We start from the raw sequence: 22,702 nt of genomic DNA, 5'->3' as shown, positions 1-22,702 counted from the left end.
GACTAAATCTCAATAACTTTTTTTTTCTAGAATGTGCATAATACATATTGTGTATAATTTCATGACATTGTTATGGAAAAACAACTAACTTAAATATTGCAAATAACTGAAGGTCATTTTCTGATTAGTGAAACGACTATTTTGTCCTGATATCAGGTATATGAGCTGATCAATTTTAATATCTTAATGCCTCTGACCACTAGAACAAAACCAAAATCATAGCACCTCAGTAAAATGAAATAATGGATGGTTACTTGTATTAGTTTTCCCTGGATATATCGTTTACAACATCTGGCATCACTAATGCTCGTTCATTAACTTGATTTTTTTTTTTAATGGTAAGTGTTTTTTGAGAGACCACTGGCTTTCTCATGTGCCCACCACCATCAAAGTTTACCAAACTTGTTTTAGAATCTTTGTACGATTGAAAAGGAATAATACATTAAAATATGACAACGACCACTCTAGGATTTAAGTTGAGATCAAGTTTTTGAACAAGGTGGACTGCCTTACCACTCAATGCACTACAACCTCTCGGGATCTCATAACAATTGAACCCAACTATCTTTTAGATTTGTTATTATAAATCATATACTTCACATGAATTCATAATCAAATGATAAAATTCATATGTGACCACTTAAAATAGTTTTGCCTTAACTTCAACACTGACATAATATAAAAGTTATACCTGAAATCGATCAACCTGATAAATATCTTTTGGCAATAGAAAGACCAACACATCATGTTCTATGAATATATCAAAGGATTGAGATAAATTAATATTTCAAGTGTTCATGTGGTCAAATGCATCCGATATGAACTTGAATATGGGAGATGTCCATGGTAATGGTTTACATATAACTGGATGTTCATTACGGATCTAGATCCAAGTAATCGATCCACTGGCAGTCGGGTGCCAGTTTCGGTCTATATATCAAACTTGTGAATGAACCCGATAGACATCGGATTCTGACAGGCACCCGAACCCGATTAGTTGATATATGATCCAATTAGTTTTGGATCCGTCGGCATCCCTATCATCAACGGCCGACGGCCTGAAACGTACGATTTCAGAACAAAGGCCGTCAAGTTCATGATATTGGGGCAAAAATATCGACTTCGTGCGCGCCGTGATTTTCATATAAAACGCTCCCCGCGCTTCCGTTATGGTAGCGGCAGTTCTTCTTCCCCTCCCGCACTCTGCAGAGTGACTTTTATTTTCCACGTCTTGCCTTCTTTTTCGTGTCGTCTATTATTCCCTGCGATCGTGCTTCGCAGCACAGAGAAGGAATTTTCGGGATCGGAAACCCTAGGGAACTGACGGAGTCTGCAGATCTCTCGAGGTAGGCGTCGAGTTTGAATGCTCTTATGTTTTACTTTTCATCATCGGTAGTATCCATTGTTTGGGGTACTCTCGAGATCGATACTTCCATGGGGTGAAATACGGGAATTGCATTGCAGATCTTGATATATTTGTTATTGGTTGGTCTTCTGGCTGATTTATGTCGCCATTTGTGCGTTCTAGCTATTTATTTAATGTCGACCGAGTAAAATTGGATGGGTAAGATGAAATGTCAGTGGGTTCGTGTGGTTGTTTTGCCGCTTTAGTTTATTAGGTGTACGCAGTTTGAGTTGAGAGCGTTCACGCTGTCAAGAATTGCTTTCACCGATTTGGGCGTAGGAAGAGTTGGTTAGAGGTTGTGACAGATTGAATGGTTAATTTTCCCGCATGGACGGAAGAATTTGTTGGCGGAACTAGAAAAGCTAGGTGTGTTAGGAATTTTGATTCACGGGGCAAGTTATTCGAGTGAGGACAATGGGGAGTACCTTTTTTACGTGAGAAAGTAACGAATATAGTCGTTGGGAGTTTGTTAGATTAGTGACGGTGGAAGTATCAAACAAAAGGAGCAAACAAGAAAGGAATACGACAATGCACCTCCATAGTGAGCTCTACTCCATATATTTTTTTTTGGGTACGAGAATGATGAGGTGGCATTTGATTTTTAGCTAATATTGCAAACAAAACGTTCATCATCAGAAGAACCATGCGATCGATGAATCCGATAAAGGTATTTTTTCCATTTTTTTTAATTTTATATTGAATTTTACTACTTAAAAGTCGCTGATCTTTCTGGTCCACACTTTTTCGAAACTTACAAAGAGGATAATGTTGTTATTTACACGGTTTGTTCTCCAATCACGCAAAGATGGACAAAGAACTGTGTTAAATTACTTTTAGGATACGTGAGTAAATGGAATGTGCTTGCAAGGGGCTTGTAGTTTACTCCTCTAACAGAAGCTTGTGTCATGGATATTTACAGTTGCAGTATGTCTTGTAATTTCTCCAGACCTCCCATGGAAAAGTGGTTTGTCAGTTTGGAGTTCCTATCGTTCATTTCTTTAGCACTGAACATCAGCCAGCTTCCTATGGGTGACTTCTCAGCATTTTGTTGCAAAACTTCCTTAACATATTTCGAAGATTTGTCTAAAAGGTTTTCTGTTTTTTCTCTCTCAAGTAACCAAACAAGAAACAACAACTAGAGATCAAAATTAAAGTTTGGGTCTACTTCTATTCTAGGTCTGCAGCTGAATTGAAACTCATTTTCTAAATTGAGTTTGTCATATATATGTGAGATTTCAATGTTTGTGTTTCCTATAACTTCATTGCAACATGATGGGATGCTGTCAGGGACACGTTAACAATTTTATGGATAGATGTAAAACATAGGATAGTTGGAAATTTCTGGAATCCAACATATACATGTACTAACTATTCAGTATTTAAGAGCCTTTCCATTTTGAAGTTTGGGTTCTAACATATTGCTACTTTGATGGAGGCAGTAGCACAAAAAGGTAGATCTATGGATGGAGAAAATGGGCCGTCAGTCTTGTAAGTATTGCTTAGATCATATAGAGGCACATCTCCGCTGTTTGTTCTAGAAGCAATGGAGAATGAAAGTAAGAAGAAGAAGAACAAGAAAAAGAAAAACAAGCAAGCTAAAAACACAGAAGACACTACCCACATTGGGGGAACAGCACAATTGGAGCAGAATTGTCTAGCCGCTTCTGAGCAGAATGTTCATCTACAAATCTCAAATGGTGGAGAGATAGACAATTCAGGGCACTCAGAATCAGATGCAAAGCCTGATCAGCATGAACATGATACAAAAATGCAGGAACATACACTTGTAAGTATACAATATTATACTCCATTCATTCAACCCAATATGCTATTAGAGTGATTTTACTTATAACCACACTTAGAAACATTTATGTGATTTTTTGTGCTTCTCTGCTGTAAAAGTTTTATTATCCTTCACCTTTGTTTTAAATAAATGAGGAAACCTAGATCTGTGAACTATTGAAAATTGTAAGTATACTTATCAGATACTAATTTTGCTAGCAGATACACTTTGAAATTTGAAGTGCATGTAAAGTTTTATTAGCTTCACATGTAGTTTTTGTCTTTTGATAATGATTCACTCAGTTTTTTTTATCTTTCTTATTCCATTCCCTGAGTTCGAATTGGACTGTCATTACTGTGAGGACCTCAACTAGGGGCAAGCACAAACTCAACACTCTATGACTTTGAATTGTACTCTCAATATTGACAGGACCTCAACTAGGGGCAAGCACAAATTAAACCTTAGAGGGTCGAGCTCACTTGTTGACTCTTTCTTCATTCATGTTTTTAACGGGTTTCAACTCTGATGGCTCTATGACTGCTTTGAGCTTGAGTTGACTTGCCCAATTATTTGAATTTGTTACATGGTTTTCACACTTAAAATATATTTTATGAAAAATAATTTATTAATGTTATAAGAGAATTGTGGATAATGATTTTGACATTATTAATAAAGATGACTGTGTTAACAACTTTATACGAAAAATTGAGGAAAGAGTTTTGTAACTCTTACATTATATGTAGATTATTTATTGTTGGCTAGTAATGGTTTGAACTTTGAAGTACTTAATGTAAGAATTAATTGTGCGTATTTCACCTTGGTAGTTAGAATTATCAAAATGATTTGGCATGCTAAATGTAATAATGAAGATGCATCTATTAAAGGACGGTTATCCTTTCATTTTGAAATGAAAGACATGAATGATGCATCTTTCATCTTAATATTTGAAATTAAGTGAGATCAAAGTCACATAGTTAGGGGTATACAGAAGTGGGTATGGGTACAAAGTCAAAAGTGTTATATATATATATATATATATATATATATATATATATATATACAGTTACTCAACCATCTAATCAGGCCGTCTGATTCAAAATGATGGACAGTTAAGAGAAAAACAAGGAGGAAAAAGTGAGGGGCATTTTTGTCCTTTAGTATTAATTCACACCTTTTTCTCCTTGTCTTTCTCTTAACCATCAATTTGATTCAGATGGAACTCTGGATAGCCATAGTCATCATTTAGTATATATATATATATACAAAATTTCATAAAAGAATAAAAATCAAACCAAATTCATACTATTTGGTGAAAAGTTTAAAACAGAGCAATATTTATAGTTAAAGATATACAACTTATATCTTTCAAGTTACGAACCATATGTCTATAACCTAAGCAAGTGGGCAAACTAGTAGATTTTGAAGAAATGGCAGATTAAATAGGAATGCAGCAGAGCCATGGAAGGCAGCTGCTCAACAGGAACATTATCAACGGAAGGGCAAAAATTGAACCCCAAAATCATCAAATACATGTAAAGAATAAATAAGAAAGATGCAGGAAAAGTACAGCAGTGCAAAACGTAAATCATGAAGAAATGACACTAGTAGTAACAAAGGAAATACAACAAAAGGGAAAACAACATATGAAAAACAGAATCGAATGAAAAAAAGGGAGAAACAGCATATGAAAAACAAAAAAGGGGGAAACAATGCAAAAAACCCAAAAAAATAGTAAAATGAAAAAAAAAAACTTATGCCGCTAGTGATGCTGAAGACTGCCGTCGCCTGTCTGCCAGTCACCACCAGGTGGTGAAGCTTCTCACTTCCAGCCATCTGCTTTTGAGTTATATTGCGGCTGAAGAAGAAACCGTGAGAGGCATCGATGGAGGAGGGAGACATTGGATGTAAATTAAAATGGTAAGAAAGTGTGGCTTGTTTCAACCTGGAACCGATCCAAACATACCAAACCCCTACCACCATTGGTACACGTACAGGGGCATACTTAACGCACCACTGTGACTTAGAGAGAGATCATTCTAAGATATTTCTTGCTCTTTCACAAGATTCGTATATCAAGAAAATAATCATAGTGAAATGCAAAATTGCAAATCAACTAATACTCCAAATTCAAAGGTGATATCCTTAGTCTGACCATCTACCGTAAAATGTCAAGAAGGTAAGTCAATGTTCAATGTACTTTACTTTTGCACTGTTTATGTACCTAATGATGTGCATCTGGCTGGACATACATTATTCAGTAAGTTTGGTTGGTTGGTTTTAGTCAAATCTTAGACATGCATGTTCGAAAGCTGTCAAGAAGATTTGCAGCATTTAAAGGGCACCAAGAATTTGAAAGAATTCATGATATACTGGCAGTTATTATGTATTAGGCATCATATTTTCAGACTTGGCATTTCTGCTACGCATGTGTATTTTTCTCTGCACTATTTCATGACTGATGCCTTGTAAATGTATAACCAGCTTGTTTTCAAGTTGCAGATTACGGCAGCTGTTTCTTTATTTGTATGTTATCCGTCTATATCTAATTTTTTTCAGGAATTTGTTTTCCAGGCCATGCTTGAAGGTGAACTTGCACGTCTTGAATCAGAAAAAAATTCTTGGCTGGAGAAGAAGGTAATATTCCCTTTGTTGATTTTTGCAGGCTATCCATCTCTATCTGAATTTCTTTCACAACTTTTTTTTGTTTTTCTAGGCCATGCTTGAGGTTGAGCTTGCACGTCTTGAATCTGAAAAGAAGTGTTGGCTAGAGAAGGAGGTAGTATTACCTCACTACCCCCGTTCATTTATAAGTACTCATTGAATCCATATAAGTTTTTTCTGAATTTACACCACATAACTTCAAGAAGACTCATCCCTGTGCTTATGTTTCTTTTTAATTTATGAGATGAAATAGAAAAGAGTGATCCATATTCATGTTCCTGAAAACAGCTTCCTTTTAATTTATCAGGCCTGCCTTGAAGAACATATCGGAATATTAGAAGATGAGAAGAAAGCCTGGACTTTGGAGGAGGTAACGCTTTTGATGTCATAAAGGGAGAAAAATTATTTTCATTTGTTTTCCTCATTCTTTGGAATGTGGAACGTCGCCTCTATTTACTATGCTGTATATAATAATCATTGGTGGTGTATTCATTATTTTCACTTTGTCTGATCTACTTCACTAGGATGATCATTTCTTATTGGCAAGAAAGAGTGCGGATCCTTGAAACTTTTGGGTGTGGCAGTGGTGTTCTATACTCGCACACGCATCCCACGACCTCACACTCTTTTGGAATGGGAACATTTGTTATCGTGGAAATGTTCTTTTCTTTTTTTTTTTAGTTTCTCACTCAAAACTGATACTATTCATTTCACTTTTTTTTTTTTTAAAAAAAGGTATATAAAGAAAGGATGCAACTGTCAGCAGTTCTTAAATAGAGAAACATGGACTGGGTAATGGTTATAAGCTTGCTAGTATGTGACACAGGCACTGATGTTATGACTCGAGGTCTGTTCTTTTGTGCATCCATTGTGAAGATCACTGCAAAAGTGGTGAGGCAGTTTGTCTATGTTATCAGTTTATCTGTCAGTCAAGTTTGCTGTTGAGGTTAGAAGTTATTGCATCTAGTTGGTAGGATGGAACATGGTGCAGCACATTGATCAGTACTCTTGATTGTGGTAATCATTTATTGATAAATACTTTTGATTGCGATAATCGTTTATGCCTGTAAATGCTTATAGTCAAAGGTTTATTCTCTTTGTTCTCCTTAGGTCATGGGATTTCCTAATTGAAGTTAGAAGGTCGTTTGCTCCATGTATTAGTGAAACTAAACTGTGGGCATCTGTTTAATGAATATGTAGTCATTTCATATTTCTTACAGTCATTTCATATTTGATATTTCTTACAGTACTTTTGTATCTTTTCCAGTCATCAATTAAGGAAATGGTTGCAAGACTAAGCGAAGCTAATACCATATTCCAGACAGAGGTAGCTGTATTTTTGACCTCTTCAATTGCATTTTTCTTCTTCTAATAATTATTCTTTCTGCTGAGGAATTAGCATACTGTGAGTTTAATTTAAGATAGCGCTCTATGTTTTCTACTTTTCTTTATGCGGATGCTACAGTGGTGGCTCATATAGCAATTACTAAGCAATCTACCTGAATGTTTCCTGCTTTGACAGGAAAGAACTGTTTATCTTCAAACTAAATTGAGCAAGTTTTCTTTAGATTAGCGAGATGCCTTTCTGTCCAGCATTACATCAAACGCTTTTCTGAAAACATGGTTGGCAAAGAGTTTTATATTCTGGAAACATCAGATCATCCATATCCATGTGAATTGATCAGTAAATAAGAGCTGCATACCACTTTAGAGATGCTTTGATTGGTTCTGATTATTGACTGAGTGAGTGATTGTAGTAAACTTTCGAGTATTCACCCACCTTATTCATTGGTCAATGGATAATATAAAGAATAACTCCAAAACCTGATGAGAAGGAAAGATTTTTACGTTGTATGGATCCATTGCAAACTCGAATCTAATAATCCTGTCGTATGAACGATATCTGAATGTATAATTGGCTATTTTGTGAAAGATCGCAATCATGAATTAGGTTGTTTGTTTATCTCACAGCTTACTGGAAATGAAGATATCCTGTAGACCTCAAAGTACAAGATCAATATTAAAAGGTCCTGGATTTGTGATTAAAATTATTCTTCTTTACAGACATTAGTTCTTCTTTTGCTTCAAGCTGCTCATTGAAGCAATAGATTACCAAAATAATTGTACAAACAAAAAAACTCTGCCTAATTCAGTATAAGATGATCCACTTCTTGAGTTGGAATAGAAGATGATAACACTTGTTTATCTACAGTATTTGAATCATTTTGTTCTGCATTTGTGGCATAAATTAAAAAAACAACAACTGCTTTTGCATATTGGCCTTGCCCCAGAAAATTCTAGCATGCTTCTTGATTAGGCCTGGGTTTGTTAACACTGCTTTATGTGCTTTTTGCTTTATGGCATATGAAATCCTTGCTTCCCTTTCTGTGCATCATTAGGTCATGGTAGGTTTCAAAGGTTTTATCAAGGTTCCTGATATGAAAATTAAATAACAAAGTCTGACAGGTGAAGGAGTTGAATTCAACCAAGGATCAGCTCCTACAAGAGCGTCTGGAACTGGTTTCTAGGATCAATGACTTGGAATTGCATATACAGCAGCTCAGTAAACTTACCTTTCATGCTGAATCTCAGGTACAGCTTCCTTTGTTACTGGTGGAGGTTAACAATCTTAGATGTTGAATGGTTCTCCTGCACATGATGGTTTGAGGACAATGTTCATAGTTATTATGTATCAGTCAGTTGACTTGGTACGATGGTATATCTAATCTCATGATAGATGATATGTTGATTCTTCTAGTTATTTTTTTTTTCTGTTTTAGGGCCATACTTGGCAGCCTTAACTATTACTGGAGTCCAATTAGGTGCTATTCTTTCAGCGATAAAAAAGGATCTTGAGTACTACTTCTCTCTAATGGTGATGGGAAAGCCCTTGTGTTTTTGTGATCGTATTTTGATGCTTATTATTTCAGTTGTTCCAAGAAAGTGTTAGTGGTTTTTTGTACGTCATTAATTGTTTATGTTACCTCCTTGCGGATACCTGTTTATTTTTTCATTTGTGTTGCCTATTTATTCTTTTCACTTGTGTTGGTTTCTTTTCTAATTTAGCAGCTTTCTTGATGATTCTCTATTTGTGTTGGATCCAAACTGGTGGTGGTGTTTGGAAAACATGAAAAGTTGTCTACAAATCAGTTTCGGGATATGCTTTCACCTGTCACTGTAAGTTGTAACGAACTATTTTATTTTTGAACTACAGATATTACCTCAAGATGATGATCAGAGTGTTCATAGAGGAGGAAGTAATGCACTTGTAGAGAAACTGATGACTCAAAATGTAAAGCTTATGGGAGAGGTAGGTTAAAGCTCTATGACATTTTGTATTCTTGATTCAGAATTTTTGTTGGTCAATGAATTTACTTTGAAAAAGAGCCTTATAACATGTAGTACATGAGAGCTCAAGTATTAAGTTTGGTGGCATGTCATGCTTCTAAACAGTTACAAAATTGCTTCGATGGGGATGGATGCATCTTCAGAGGGCATTGTCCTATAATTCGACTCATTGCATTCTCATGGCTAATAAATAAAAAGTCAACCCTTGAGAATGTTGATAGCTATGTCTAGTTAGCATCAAATAGAGCATCTTCAAATGCTCTAAATGGTAAAGCTCAAAATATGGCCGCTAACTGAATAATTTCAGGAATAGAAAATGTCGCAACAAAATCCTACCAATGTTATGCTTATCATTGATATTTGTTCCTTCCTTTTTTTGTTAACGACTGTGCTGGTACCATGATAAATTCTTGATAACGACTGTGCTGGTACCATGGTAAATTCATAATGCTGATCGTGTTCTTATAAATGGAACGATATTGGTATTAGGATGATAGCTGTATTTTGTTATTGCAGTTATTCTCATACTTGCATGCTTAAACTTTATCTTGCTTGCAGTCATATGCTCCAGAGGGTGAACATAAAATTAATTGCGTTGGGCTTTATCTGAAGTGTTAAACTATTGACAGGCTTGAATATTTTAATAGGCGTGTTTGACATGCAAAATGATTTGGAAAAATGCAAAGTTGGATGAATCTTAAACTGCAGCCAGTAGTTTAACTACTTCATGTACTGGATGTGGAAAAAGCTGTTTCTGATTATGCAAATGCATCCAAGCAAGCATGCTTGGTACATGGATGACGTTGTGCAACTAACTTATAAATTAAGTTGCAGGTCAATGAACTGCATATACGGATTGATCAACTTAAAAGCGCATCAATGGCAGTGAATATAGCTGAATTTCCCACCAGCTCAGTGATTCCCACACAACTACCTGGTGAGACAAGTGCTCTGAAATCATCACAACAGATTGAAGTTCCCACTGTTACATCTTTTGATGCAAGCGCTTCCATGACTCCTACCTTCAGGGGTTCTGCTCCCATCCATATTGATACTTATCCAGTTCAAATTGCTTCATTCCCAGCTACAATTCCCACCCACATGCACCCACCACAATCCAGTGAAAAGGCTGGCAGTCCACGTCCCATGAACAGCCATCTGCCTAACCATGTAGAGCAAGGGAGTGAGAATAATGTTATTCCTAGCGAAGGTATCAGTTCCCGGATTCAGTTCGATGAAGTCCCCGTCACTTATGACAACATAGAGATAGTCGAGGAAGCAGAAGCTGAAAGCAAAGCAAGTGAAGAAAAACCGAGTACAGAGTTGGTTGTTGAAGAGGGGGAGGTCCCACTGTCTGATGCACCCCTGATTGGAGCACCATTCCGGTTTCTGGGTTTTGTGGCCAGATACGTAAGTGGTGCTGATCTGGTGAAACCTAAAAATTCCGGATGATTGCGGTTTGTTGTATGGCTTTTGGTTAATCTATTTTTTTAGGGGAGGGAAACGTCGGTGTTTTCTTTTTCAATAAGTTGAATTTTTACCAAATAGATTATAGTTTTCACCTTTCTGGGTTTTAAAAATTCATGGCTTGTATCGTTGGATTTTCACTACGACCAATGGATATGGAACGAAAGTCCTATATTTGCATACAGCCATATAAAGGAGGCAAGAAGTTATGCAATAGATATTTTAACTATGTTGTGGATGCCAAATATAAATCAACAGATTTGAGAAGGGTTATTCTCTCTCTTCTCTCTCTCTCTCTCTCTCTCTATATATATATATATATATATATATCTATATATATAGCACTTGGTCGACCTCTGCCGGGCGTTTTACACTCTTTGAACATCACCCTGTCCAAAGCCTTAGTCAACCAGACAAATTTTTCTTGCTGAGGTTTTGCTCAGCTCTTTACGCCTGTCAATCGTTCTTCCATAAGGCCAGCGGGGGTCACTTCTTCCACTCCCACCCGGATGTCTACGAGGATTAGGAAGCAAAAAGTTATCCTTGATCAATAGGGCTCTTGGAATACTGGAGGCTCGAATGCCATGGAAAAGCAATTGTTCGCGGTCAATTGGATTCGGCAACAACACCTACAGAGACCAAAGTGGTAGCCGTGGATGTTAGTACTTCGTCCATTGAATGGAAAGTTGTCCACTGTGGTTTTCTTTTGTTCTGATAGATCTGTTTGATAATAGCCGGTTTTTTTCCATTTACTCTCCTGACAGCATCTTCCAACATGCTGTTGCTCTCCTGACAGTATCTTCCAACATCTTTTTGGTTGCTGTTTTTTGTAATGTTGAATCAAAGTCTCTTTGTGTGTGTGTGTGTGTGCTTGCGTGGCATGTATCTGTTGGTGGTCTGCCTAACTTCAGTTCGTTTACGAAGAAAAAGTTTTGCATCTGAATCCAACAAACTACATCCAAATAAAATTACATTTGGATATAATATTCAAAATAAATAAAAAAGCTTGATTTTATTTCAGGTTATCTTTTTAAGTCCAAATCTAAATCAAATTAATCAGGTACGTTATGTCAAACGCGGAAACACTTAGATCTTTCCCCGTGTACGATCTGTTTGCGTTTGTCAGTGGCCCAGACTTTATGAAGATTCACCATCATTTTTTGTGGTTTTTTCGATTTATTACAGTTGGAAGCCCATCACGGTCTAGTAGCAGATAATGCCATAATGGTGCCCGTGCAAAGAGCAATCACTATTTTTTAATTAAGAGTAAGCTTTGAACAGCAAGCTTCTCAATAACATCAAGAGAAAGCTAAGAAGAGAGTGATAAGAATTTGAACTTGATACCCTTCACATTCACCTGAACATGCATGTTGTAAATAGGCGACATCCATACATTAAACAGAGAAATCGCACAATCCAAATGAAGGATTAAAAAAAAGAAAAAAAAAAAAGCAAATTTAAGTCGGATTACAGGCTGCACTTTCCGGCCGTGTTGAATTGAACCAAAACTCAGAAACTCAAACCAAACGTTGATCGACGATTTCACAAAGTCGCAGATTCACACAAAGCTTTTGAAGGCAGATTTTCTAAGCAAAGCGTGGTTAACACATAAAGCCATCATCCGGAAGCACCATGAATCACAGAGATCATCAAAAGAATTACGAAGTCACGGTGTCTGTGAATTGGAATCCTTGGACTTGATATCCTCAGAAGACGGTCTGTTTGCAGATTCCGGTTGCCGGACCTCCTCAATCATCTTTACAACATCTGCCATCTGAGGCCGGAGGTCAGGAGTTTTCCCAACACATGCCATGGCTATCTGCAACATCTGCACCATCTCCTCTTCAATGTTCTGGTACCTCATAAGCTCCACATCGAACACTTCAGCAGTCCACTCTTCCCGCACGACTGACTGAACCCACCTAGGGAGATCCACAATTTCATCGTTGCCAGGGGACTGGATCGGCGACTTACCGGTAAGCATTTCCAACAGGAGGACACCAAAGGCATAAACGTCAGTTTTTTGAGTAAATTTCCGCGTCTCAAGCAGCTCTGGTGCACGATATCCAGCAGTCCGGGCAGGAGTCATAGGTGCATTCATAAGTGGAGCCAGACCAGCATCGGAAACACATGCATTGAAGTCCTCAGTGAGCAAGATATTTGACGACTTTATGTTTCCATGAGCAAATCTTTCCCCACCTTCGGAATGAATGTGCATGATTCCACGAGCAGTTGCAAGTGAGATCTTTACTCTGGCCTCCCAGTCTAAGGGCGCCCGTCCAACACCTTTGTTCCCTGGAGATTACAAGTGATTTGTGGATAAGAAATTTTGATAGTAGTAAGAACATCATCAGACAGATTTGTCAATTTAAGATCGACAAAGGAAGCCATTTCCATAAACAGACACGATCCTTCCAATAAGATTTGAATTCGGCTGAGATCATGCCCTCGAATTACCACAGAGATATTGCGGGCATATAACGGATAAGTATTAATTAGCAGACCATGCGTGCCAAGAAATGAATGTGTAGAAAATGAATGCAAAGAATTTTATCAAAATTATGCAAAAATTTAGCGGGAGAAACAAAACCAGTTACCATGGAGATGTGAAGATAGGCTTCCAGCTGGGATGTAGTCGTAGACCAGGAGTTTCTCATCCTTGGAATAGTAATATGCACGCAACGGCACCACATTCGGGTGGGAGACGACTCTCCCTACGATCTCCATCTGCTGCTCGAATTCCCTCTTGCCAACCACCACCTCCTTCAATCGCTTCACCACCACAGTTGTTCCTTCTTCCAAGACTGCCTTATAAGCAGTCCCATAGCTCCCCTTGCCCAACACTTCTGCCGAAGCTCTCAACAGATCTTCGAGGTCAAAATTATAAGAACAACCCTCGAAAAACACCAGTTTATTCTTCTCCGCTTCTTGAGCTGCAGTCGCAAATTCATCTTTTGGCTTGTCTGCCCCGCTCTTCTTGCCCTTGGCCAACGCAACATCGCGAGAACCCTCAGTCCTCCTCTTGAGGCAGCATATGATTAGAATTGCTGCCAACAGAAAAACCAACGAAGTTCCACCGATGACAATGGCAAGTATAGCTCCCGTGCTGAGCTTTCTGTTTGGAGTCTCGGTTGTTGAAGGGGAAGTGAAAGGTGAAGGTGAGGGGAGATTTGGAACACACTGAGCAAGAGGGGAACCGCAGAGCAATGAGTTTCCTGAGAAGGAGGAACTACCGAACCCTTGGAGCGATGCTGGAATTGTACCACTGAGATTGTTGTCACTGAGATTGAGGTGCCTAAGTGTTGAGATGATGAGATCAGGAATAGGGCCAGTAAGAGAATTGCTCTGAAGGTAAAGCGAGGTGAGCTTGGTCAGATTGTTCAGTGAGGAAGGAATGCTCCCACTGAAGGAGTTGAACGATAAATCAAGAAAAATTAGGTTCGACGAAAGTGAGACCGGAATATCACCGGAGAAATTGTTTTTTTGGAGGTACAGATACTGGAGAGAAGGAAGAGAAACTAGATCAGCAGGGAGCGTTCCAGAAAGCCTATTCGAACGCATGCTAAGTACACGCAGGCCAGTAAGATTCCCAAGCGTAGAAGGGGGGACCGTTCCTTTGAGGCCGATGCCGGGGAGGCGGAGGTTGAGTACATAGGAGCGGTCAGGTGCACAAGTTACACCTAACCAAGAGGTACAGATTGGAGTTGATTGATTCCAGTTTAGTTTGCGGCCATGGCGGACCGCAGAGGAGAAGGCGAGAAGCGCTTGCTGGTCGGAAGCTAAATCGGCAATCACAGGTGAAAGCAGAAGAAAAGATAGGAAGACGAGTGAAGGAAATGAACCAAAAGAGAGGCCTTTCATCTGCGCTGTTCTTGTTATTCGCCCTTCAAAATAGGAAGAAGCACCGGCTCCTTTTGCTTGTTCTGCCACTGTGTCACAGGAAGAACATGTAAAGAAGAATCAGTTTTTAGACCAACCTGCTTACGGAAAGGAAGGTACTTGTATAGTTGATTAGGCTCTACCAATTCTACTAATTTCTGCAAAGAACCGTGTCCGGCAACATACTGAATTGGTGACAGAGAACAACCAAAATCAAACAGATGAATTACGAATATCAAATGAAATCAAGCAAACCACCTCATCTTCACGGCACCTTCTCTATTTCTTTCCTCCCTCCCAAATAATTAGGTTGCATACAATATGAAGCGGATTTGGACTAACACCTCAACGAAAAAATTATAGAAGTGCGTGATGCTGTCATCTCCATACCTCGGTCCCTTTCAACAACTTGATGGGTATTTTTAAGCGATTTTGGTTTAGTTTCTCGAGACCCAAAAAGCAGACTGGCCTTCCTGTAACTTTGGCGGCAAATGCTTGAAACCTTGCAGGTTGAATCACAAATTTTCGAAAGATTCCATCCGTTTGAGAAATAACAATGACATGGTAACAAGAATAACTGGACAAGCCTAGAAGTGCCATGACAAAGATACACTTGCGTGTATCAGTTGCCTTGTCATTTGCAATATCTTCACACAAATTGGATTATTAAGAGCAACTTGTCTACAAATGGTCGCAAACTTTGTTTGAAATATATCATGGGTAAGTTTGAACTACATGGAAAGTCACGGCAAGGAAATCATGCTCAGACCGTGCCTGCATTTCACTTCAGAAAAAGAAAGGGACATTGTCCATTAGCCACTAGTTGGTTTAGGATACTCATTTTGTCTACTAAGCCTACGAGCGTGAACCTGTCAAGATCGCATCTGAATGAAAGCGATGAAGCACATTGCTCAAACAAAACAAGATGGATTCCTAAATATCGGCGACATTTTATAAAGCGACACTCGAGAAAAAGTGCCATGCTTCCAAATGCCATTTACCTCTGACACTACTACCACCAACAGGCACGCGGCGTTTTACACCCAGTTATGGGGCTACAGTCAAGTCTCACTGACAATCATCAAGTTCTTGTCGTCTCTCAGTAAAAGCACTAGAACGTGTTATTTAAAAAGCGGAGAACCGATAGTGGACAAAAGAAAGGATGGGCGTGGTTTTGGACTTCTGCGATAAATCCCACAAGCGTCGAAAGAGGAGGGAGTGATATAGGATAGAGAATAGAACCATAAAATTATAAAATATAAAACGAACGTCGCTCAACAAATATGTGATTGGCAGAACTAGGAAAAAAATCCTGCACATTTGTTCATTGTCGAGTTCATTTTGAAGTCGTATTCGGAAAGAATCATCCTGATGTTCGGAAGGCATCTAAAATGCTCTTGAGATTCAGTTGTGATCCATAAAATAGAGAACCAGACAGTGCAGGCGAAGAGGAAAGGGAATATCTCCACCAGTATCAACACTCGGAATGGAACAGTGAAATGATGGAATTTGGTACATTGACAAGACAAAGAGAAAGGACAAAGGTACCCCTACAATAATTTAAGGACGATCCCGGTTTTGAAGGTAGTGATTTCTTTTATTTACCATCCTTCACGTTAAAGGGCGGCTTCCGACCCAGAAATGGAAGCAGGAAATTACAGAAAATTATGGGTAGTTTGATGTAGGCATGAGCTAGTGAAAGATCATTTGTTCATTTGCCTTTTGTTTTGGATCGGAAGACGGTTTTGGAGTATCCGACCACAATTTACAAGAAAAAAAAAAGAAAAACAGCAAACTGTTGTTGGGGCTCAACATCCTCATATTTTAAAGGTTATGAGTGGTTTTTTTTTTTTTTTCTAGGTAGTTTAATGTAGCTTCTGATACGACAAAGTTAAACCTACCCACTGAACAGGAAATCACTCGGTGACTGTAGGAATAGATTTTTGCACATAAACCAGAGAAACTTTCAAGATAAAGGGATTTCTATCATTTGAATTATTATATGTCATTATCGCAACTCCCTTGCTTAAAAGTAGTAGAGTACCTTGGGAAGGTGAAAATGGTACGAGGCAGTCGCTCGAGTAATTTCTTTAAGAAGGTGCATGTTCTCAGGTCAAATACTCAGAAACCGGCGTGGATAAATTGGCTGTGCATTTAAAGGGCCACGAATAAATGACTACGCGGCAGAGTAAAAAGAAATAGCCCAAGAAGCGAGAGTTTTAGATACCTCAAGGGTGACCGATTCACTGCTCCGGTTACTTGAAAAAGAAGCAGACTTACCTGTTTTTTGTTATCGGTGCAGTACCCCTTCTGCAGCTCTGCATCCCGACCGAAATTCATGCTTCAAGTTCAGAGATCGCCATCAATGAAAAGCTGCAAATCTGTTTCGCAAAAGGCGCAATCAACGGCGACGACACACACGATGGGCTCAAAGAAGGCGTCACAGCTGGGATAATGCGTGCCCGGCTAAAATTACACCCTCTTCAGAGGGTAAATGAAATTTTCACTTGAAGACGTCGTATCCAAGATATCATCTCCCCCCAGCACGACTACACGGTGAAGATAATTGTCCGATTCCTGAAGGTGACAATGTTCACTTTGGTGGAATTTTAACTTTGTCTCATTCTAACACAATAAGAATTCGTCTTACAGATAACTTAACCCCAATATGTTTCGACCCAGATAAATTATCCAAGTCGTTTCTTGATGGCCTTCTCTCAAATCAATCGCCTTACAATAAACTATTGTTTGGTACCAAGCATCGACAACAGATCGATGCTGAAACGTCATTCTATACACATCTTTTAAGAAAAAAAAAAGAAATTTGTAATTCTATTATAAATTCTCTTAGAATCAAGTTTGCTAGAAAGTATTTCTTTTGTTTGTCATGTGTAGCTGTTGTCTCCAATTGTCCATCTGTGATCAGTCTAGGGTCAATTTTAGGAGAACTTAACGACCGGAAAAGTGAATTTTCGTTACCACTTCTAAACCCAAATGCCAAAGGGAGGACATACAAAGAAACAAAGCCACTTTTTCGAAGGCCATCTAGATCATGACATGGTAGAAGCAGTAGCTGCGTCGTTCATCGGGGGAGAAATACGAGAACGAGCGGTGCTGTGCAGAAATCCACACACATAAAGGTTATGTTGGTAGGTGAGAACAAACTCATTCTGAAAGCCCACCATCGAGGGGAGAAGGACAAAGGCCAGCAAGAAAAGGCACAAGAACTAAAGAAGAACAGCAAAACAGAACAGGCACCTCCACGTTTTCTTTTTTCACTGCATAATTACGACCAAAAGGCCCACAGCTACAGGCCAGTCCATGACAAGAAGCATTGAAGCAATTTGCCGGAGTCTGGCAATGACACCCATGCTCCCATGTGAGCGGCCCTTAAACGAGGAACCCCGCATAAAAAGGGCACATCTCACGGGCAACTATGAAGGGCATTACACACTTGACTCACGCAATTGGGTTGGGTGACCATCTAGTAGTACATTTTTTTTGTCACTTATGCCGGCAAACGCGGTAGAAAGTAGAAATCTGGAAAATAAAGTAAAACCATAAAAAAAGAGAGAAAAACGACAGTACGGGGAAAAAGGAAAGGATAGTCCGGTACGAATACACCCAAGTCAAAGCTCGAAGAGGTAAACAGGATGAGGGGAAAGGAAAGAGAGAGCTAGGGAAAGTGGCCCCGATTATTAAGTCACTACTTGCGACAGCGCCTCTTCATTGAACGCTAAATCTGGGTAATACAACCGAAGTTAAAACGGAGTCTGCGGAATTCTGGAGACGAAGAAAATCATTAATAAGTTCGAAGAAGAAGAAGAATCGTTCAGGAGATTAGGAGTCAATTGGCAGCAAAATGCAGGCCTAGTTAAAGAGCTATGAACATTGAACTGAAAATCCCAACATGATCAGAAAATTCCCACAGGACTACAAGAGTGACAAAACGCCTTATTTTCTCAAGGATGAGAGAGACAATTAGGTTCAACAAATCCTTCAGTCATTCACACAACAATGAAACCGTTTCCCTTTGGGAAGCAGTTCGATTCACATTTCAGGAATGAAGATGCACAAGATTTCTCAGTCTATCAGTTAAAGTGGAAATTTCTTCGAATAGCACTTCTTGAAGCCCAGTAAGGGCCTCCGAAGTCGAGAAATGAACGTGGAGAATAAGATAGAGAAAGAATCTGAGATTCTGAGAGACTGAAGTCAAAAGTTTTGAGAAATTCTACATAATAAATCCTCAAAAAGGGTGCAAATGGCCAGGATTTTCGCCGAGACACCGAGCAGAAGCAGGGCAGTCAAGTCAAGCCCTGAAATTGAACAACGAAAATCCGGAGCTGATTTAGCTCGACACACGAGAAACCCAAACAAATGCCTAAAATCATTCAAGAGATTCAATTCGACGGAGGCAAGACACCAGATCCAGATACTTCCCGGCCAAGAACGAAATGTAGAAAGAGATTCACCGCGTTTAGCCCTATAATCTAGCCCCAGACCCCGATAACTCGCAGTTAAGCTGGCCAGTGGGACAAAAACTTCTAAGCAAGAAGAAACACATCACCAGAAAATTCAGAGAAATCTACATAAGAAGACCAATGAACACATCAGAGCTAAATTTCACGTACCTGAGCACGAAATCTGCTGAAATTTGCTGATCACCGCGGCGGGAAGATCGAAAAGCTGAATCTGGAAGGTCAAGATCTTCCATTACATTACGGAAACGGCGACCGACATTCAATGTAGAAAGGGTAGCGCGCGAGAGAGAGAGAGAGCAGAACAGAGTGTGGAGTGAGGGGCGAAGGTTTCTTACTTCTCTGTAAATTTATGTTCGTGCCTTTTCTGCTTTCGTTTCCATGCTCCGAGTGAAGGGTGGTTAGGTGCTCTTGCCAAAACTTACCCGGTTCATCAACGAAACGGACGGCTACTATGGACTCGGGGAGTTAGTCTCCGAACCGTATCACCCGTTTCGTCGGCCCAAAGGAAGAAATCCAGGACCCGAATGTCCGGATCGTTGTCAGTGTTTCCGATCTGGTTACTTCAGATTCGTTTTGTGATTTAACAACTGAATCTGATTATGATCCACCAACAATCAGTTCCGATCGCGCTGTAATATTTGGATCCGATGCTAATCAGATACCGATTCGGTTCTGTGACGTAACCTTATGCAACTCTTACGTCTTTCAAAAGCGACATTTCAAATCATTGTTAAAAGTCAATTATTAAATCTTAAAGCATCGGATCCTAAGATTTTATGTCACTTGAGATATAAAATCTGAGGCAATCAAACACGCCCCAACTGCCATTAACTCTTCTAATTTAAGCCATACCATGTCAGCAAAAAGAATATGATCATAAATGCCTTGGCACTTACATAAATTTAATTTCTCCCGGGACATTACACCAACGCTCTTAATTGTTCGATCATGTGCATATACATCTAAAAATGTTGCCATAAAAGACCAAGGCAGGTGGAGAGCACGCTTTTTATGAAACTCCAGGCTTTGAATTTAATCGGATCTCCTTCAATTCAATTGTTTAACCCGCAATTAGTATAAGATCCGACGTTTACCCGTACTATTTGGATCTTGGATTTGGGGTTGAAGCGTTGGCTGAATCACTGGTTCTTATTTCCTTGGGGAAGATTTTCTTGAGTTGAATGCATGGTTCATGCCCGTTACCCAGTAGAGCACCAACGGGCCAAATGTTGCTAAATAAGAGTGGTCCAGACTCCATAGGCCGGTGTGAGTAGAGAAGAAAATGACTCGTTTTGTATGATAGCCTGACCACAGCATATGGCAATTTACACCTCATAAATGTTGTGCTGCCCGTTTCAGATTGGGACGCATGCGATGTACACGGGTGTTCGGTGATGAATATTTCGTGAAAATGGCAGTAAAAAAAAAATTACCATTTAAGAAACTTGCATGGAATATTTAGTGGTTAGAAACTTACAATGGGAATTATGTTTTTTTTTTCTGAAAAAAAAAAGAAAAAAGTGTCAACTAATTTTTAAGGAATTGAAAACTGTAAAGGGTTTCGAGGGCCATAATATGCATAGCTGGTTGGACGGACGGACAGACCGAGGTGTCGAAAAGGCTGCATGTAGAAAGAGTTGGGACACCTGAAACGAAGGACAAGTTTTTTTTGCCTTTTAACTTGCAACTATCCGCAAAAGTTTAATTTATTTTATATGCGCTACATTTTGCCTTAAATAACTGGAAATTTTAATGGCTTTCAGCATAAAACGGGATTTTGTGCGAATTAGGTTTTTGGTTCGAAAACTACTTAATGGATATCTTTAAATTGTTCTCTATCTTCAGTACAAATTTAGTCATATTCCTTTCTTGTGATTTGCTTAGTAAGAACCCAATTTTTCGTAAGAATTACTAAATAAAAGTTTCAAGTATGTTTATTTTTCATCACTAAATTACAGTTTGAGGGTTTTACCTAATATTTTTTTTTTTATATTCCAAGATAACTAAAACATTCTTCAAGCGTTTATTTGACCATTTTTATGGAAAGTGTAGACTTTATTACAAAAATTACAAACAATGGTTTTACTTAGTCTATAAACCAAAAGGTGAACCAAAAGATTTTTTGTCTTAAAAATTATTAATTATTTTTTAGTCAAAGGTGAAGAATAAACCAATCCAGGACAATATCTAGTGGTGGAAACATCATATACGGCATCAGACACAAGTTTCGATCCTGGGATCTGTCAGCTATGTTGTGTTTGATGGCTTGGACTTTTCATCTTAGAATTAAATTTCCGATGTTTAGTGGAACAAACGTTGACAATGAAATTCCAGAAAAGCGGGGCTGCCGCTATCCAAAGGGGCCTCAAATTTCAACGCTGCACATCGAGCCGAAAGGCAAATGATCCGAAGCTTTAAATTGCAAAAATCTGAGGATACATCATGGAAAATGACTTAAACTATGGTGAGATCTGCGCGAAAGTGCGATCTCAAATTCTTTGTTTGAGAAAGGCCAGATTTTGGTTTAAAGCTTTCCCTAGATTTGTACATCCACGCTATTCAAATGAAGATGTCAGCACCCAGATCTCTTCGATACGTTTGAAACCAGTGGTCCAAACCGGTCACGATCCGTTTAGGTGGCACGGCCCTTGATCACGATCACTGTGTCTAACTTGTGGCAGGTGTTCAACACATTAAGAAAGTCGCCCTGGATCCAATTTCAAGCTTCAAAACAAGCTCAGGTCTCTTAAAACTAGGGATGTCAATATATCTGATCTGAATAGGATATCCGACCGAACCAATTCGAAAAAAATCGGATATGAAAACAAATTTAATATCCGATTAAGAAATCGGATCAGATTCGAATTTAATAAATGACATCCAGTCGAATTCGGATTCGGATATACATAAATATCTGATCGAATTCTTTTTTAGACAAATATCTTGTATCTAATGCTATTAAATTTTGAAATTTGATAAAATCCGATTCAAAATGCGGATTCGGATTCAGATATAAATATAAAAATCAGATTCAGATTTTAGATTTGGATACAATTTTAAATATTCGAAAAAGGGGATATGATTAAGGATACATCTGATCCGTTGACATCCTTACTTAAAACTGGTCCGAAACCCCGGGGCCATGGACTGCATCAACTCACTCGTATCGGAGGCCATAGGGGGGGGGGGATCGGAACTGCTCATTTGGCGCGTAGCCCACTGTGTCAACCCCCTTGGAGACCTAAGTCACATAAAAGAACGATATAAAGAAGAGTCAAAGGGAGCAAATAGGTCGGATCCAGATGGGCTAGGTAGATAGAAAATTGGATTGAAAATGGATTTGGTACTACCAGAGAGAGGGAAAACTGAATGGTTTGCGCTCCAACTGGAGTTGGTCACACCCGATGAACAACCATCTTTGTTTTCTAAACAAAAGACAAAAGTTTTGAGTTAAAATACTATCTTCAATCTTTGGATTGTATACTTTGTAATTGCTTAAAGTCCAATGATGTTGAAAATGTTGATTAAAATACTTAGATACGACACTCTTACCAAGATTTTCATTAAAACAACTGGCGAAAATATGAATGTAATCAATATGCATCATAAGACCCGTTACGGCATTGAAAATCGTGAGATCATTTGACTTTAAAGTTGGAAGCAGATTTATATACGGTA

At 38.8% G+C, this 22,702-nt stretch overlaps 2 protein-coding genes across 6 annotated transcripts; one reads left to right on the top strand and one right to left on the bottom strand.

Annotated features, from left to right (window-relative positions):
• The first annotated feature begins 1,033 nt into the window (after window positions 1-1,033).
• On the top strand, window positions 1,034-10,937 carry LOC116262793 (uncharacterized). Of its 3 annotated transcripts, XM_050080211.1 has the most exons (10): window positions 1,034-1,346; window positions 2,845-3,191; window positions 5,760-5,822; window positions 5,902-5,964; window positions 6,157-6,219; window positions 7,117-7,176; window positions 8,316-8,441; window positions 9,064-9,159; window positions 10,032-10,134; window positions 10,282-10,937. In XM_050080211.1, the coding sequence occupies exons 2-10, from the start codon at window positions 2,949-2,951 to the stop codon at window positions 10,647-10,649; spliced, it is 1,185 nt and encodes a 394-aa protein (XP_049936168.1). In that variant the 5' UTR covers window positions 1,034-1,346; window positions 2,845-2,948; the 3' UTR covers window positions 10,650-10,937. The 3 variants fall into 3 exon arrangements, with proteins under 3 accessions (XP_049936168.1, XP_031498155.1, XP_049936167.1); XM_031642295.2 differs by having other exon boundaries at window positions 10,032-10,937; XM_050080210.1 differs by having other exon boundaries at window positions 2,841-3,191; window positions 10,032-10,937.
• Window positions 10,938-11,985: 1,048 nt separating this feature from the next.
• Window positions 11,986-19,381, bottom strand: LOC116262341 (probable inactive receptor kinase At5g58300). 3 transcript variants are annotated; one of them, XM_031641620.2, is made up of 4 exons: window positions 19,175-19,381; window positions 16,824-16,924; window positions 13,262-14,593; window positions 11,986-12,959 (listed from the first exon to the last, which is right to left on the bottom strand). In XM_031641620.2, exons 3-4 carry the CDS (start codon window positions 14,523-14,525, stop codon window positions 12,331-12,333), a joined length of 1,893 nt encoding a protein of 630 aa, XP_031497480.1. In that variant the 5' UTR covers window positions 14,526-14,593; window positions 16,824-16,924; window positions 19,175-19,381; the 3' UTR covers window positions 11,986-12,330. The 3 variants fall into 3 exon arrangements, with proteins under 3 accessions (XP_031497480.1, XP_031497479.1, XP_031497481.1); XM_031641619.2 differs by lacking the exon at window positions 16,824-16,924 and having other exon boundaries at window positions 19,175-19,380; XM_031641621.2 differs by lacking the exons at window positions 16,824-16,924; window positions 19,175-19,381 and adding an exon at window positions 14,802-15,468.
• Window positions 19,382-22,702: the final 3,321 nt, after the last annotated feature.

The sequence above is a fragment of the Nymphaea colorata genome, chromosome 10, assembly GCF_008831285.2.
Source record: "Nymphaea colorata isolate Beijing-Zhang1983 chromosome 10, ASM883128v2, whole genome shotgun sequence".
In the NCBI taxonomy this organism is placed as follows: domain Eukaryota; kingdom Viridiplantae; phylum Streptophyta; class Magnoliopsida; order Nymphaeales; family Nymphaeaceae; genus Nymphaea; species Nymphaea colorata.
This window is presented reverse-complemented; position numbering and strand designations above follow the sequence as displayed.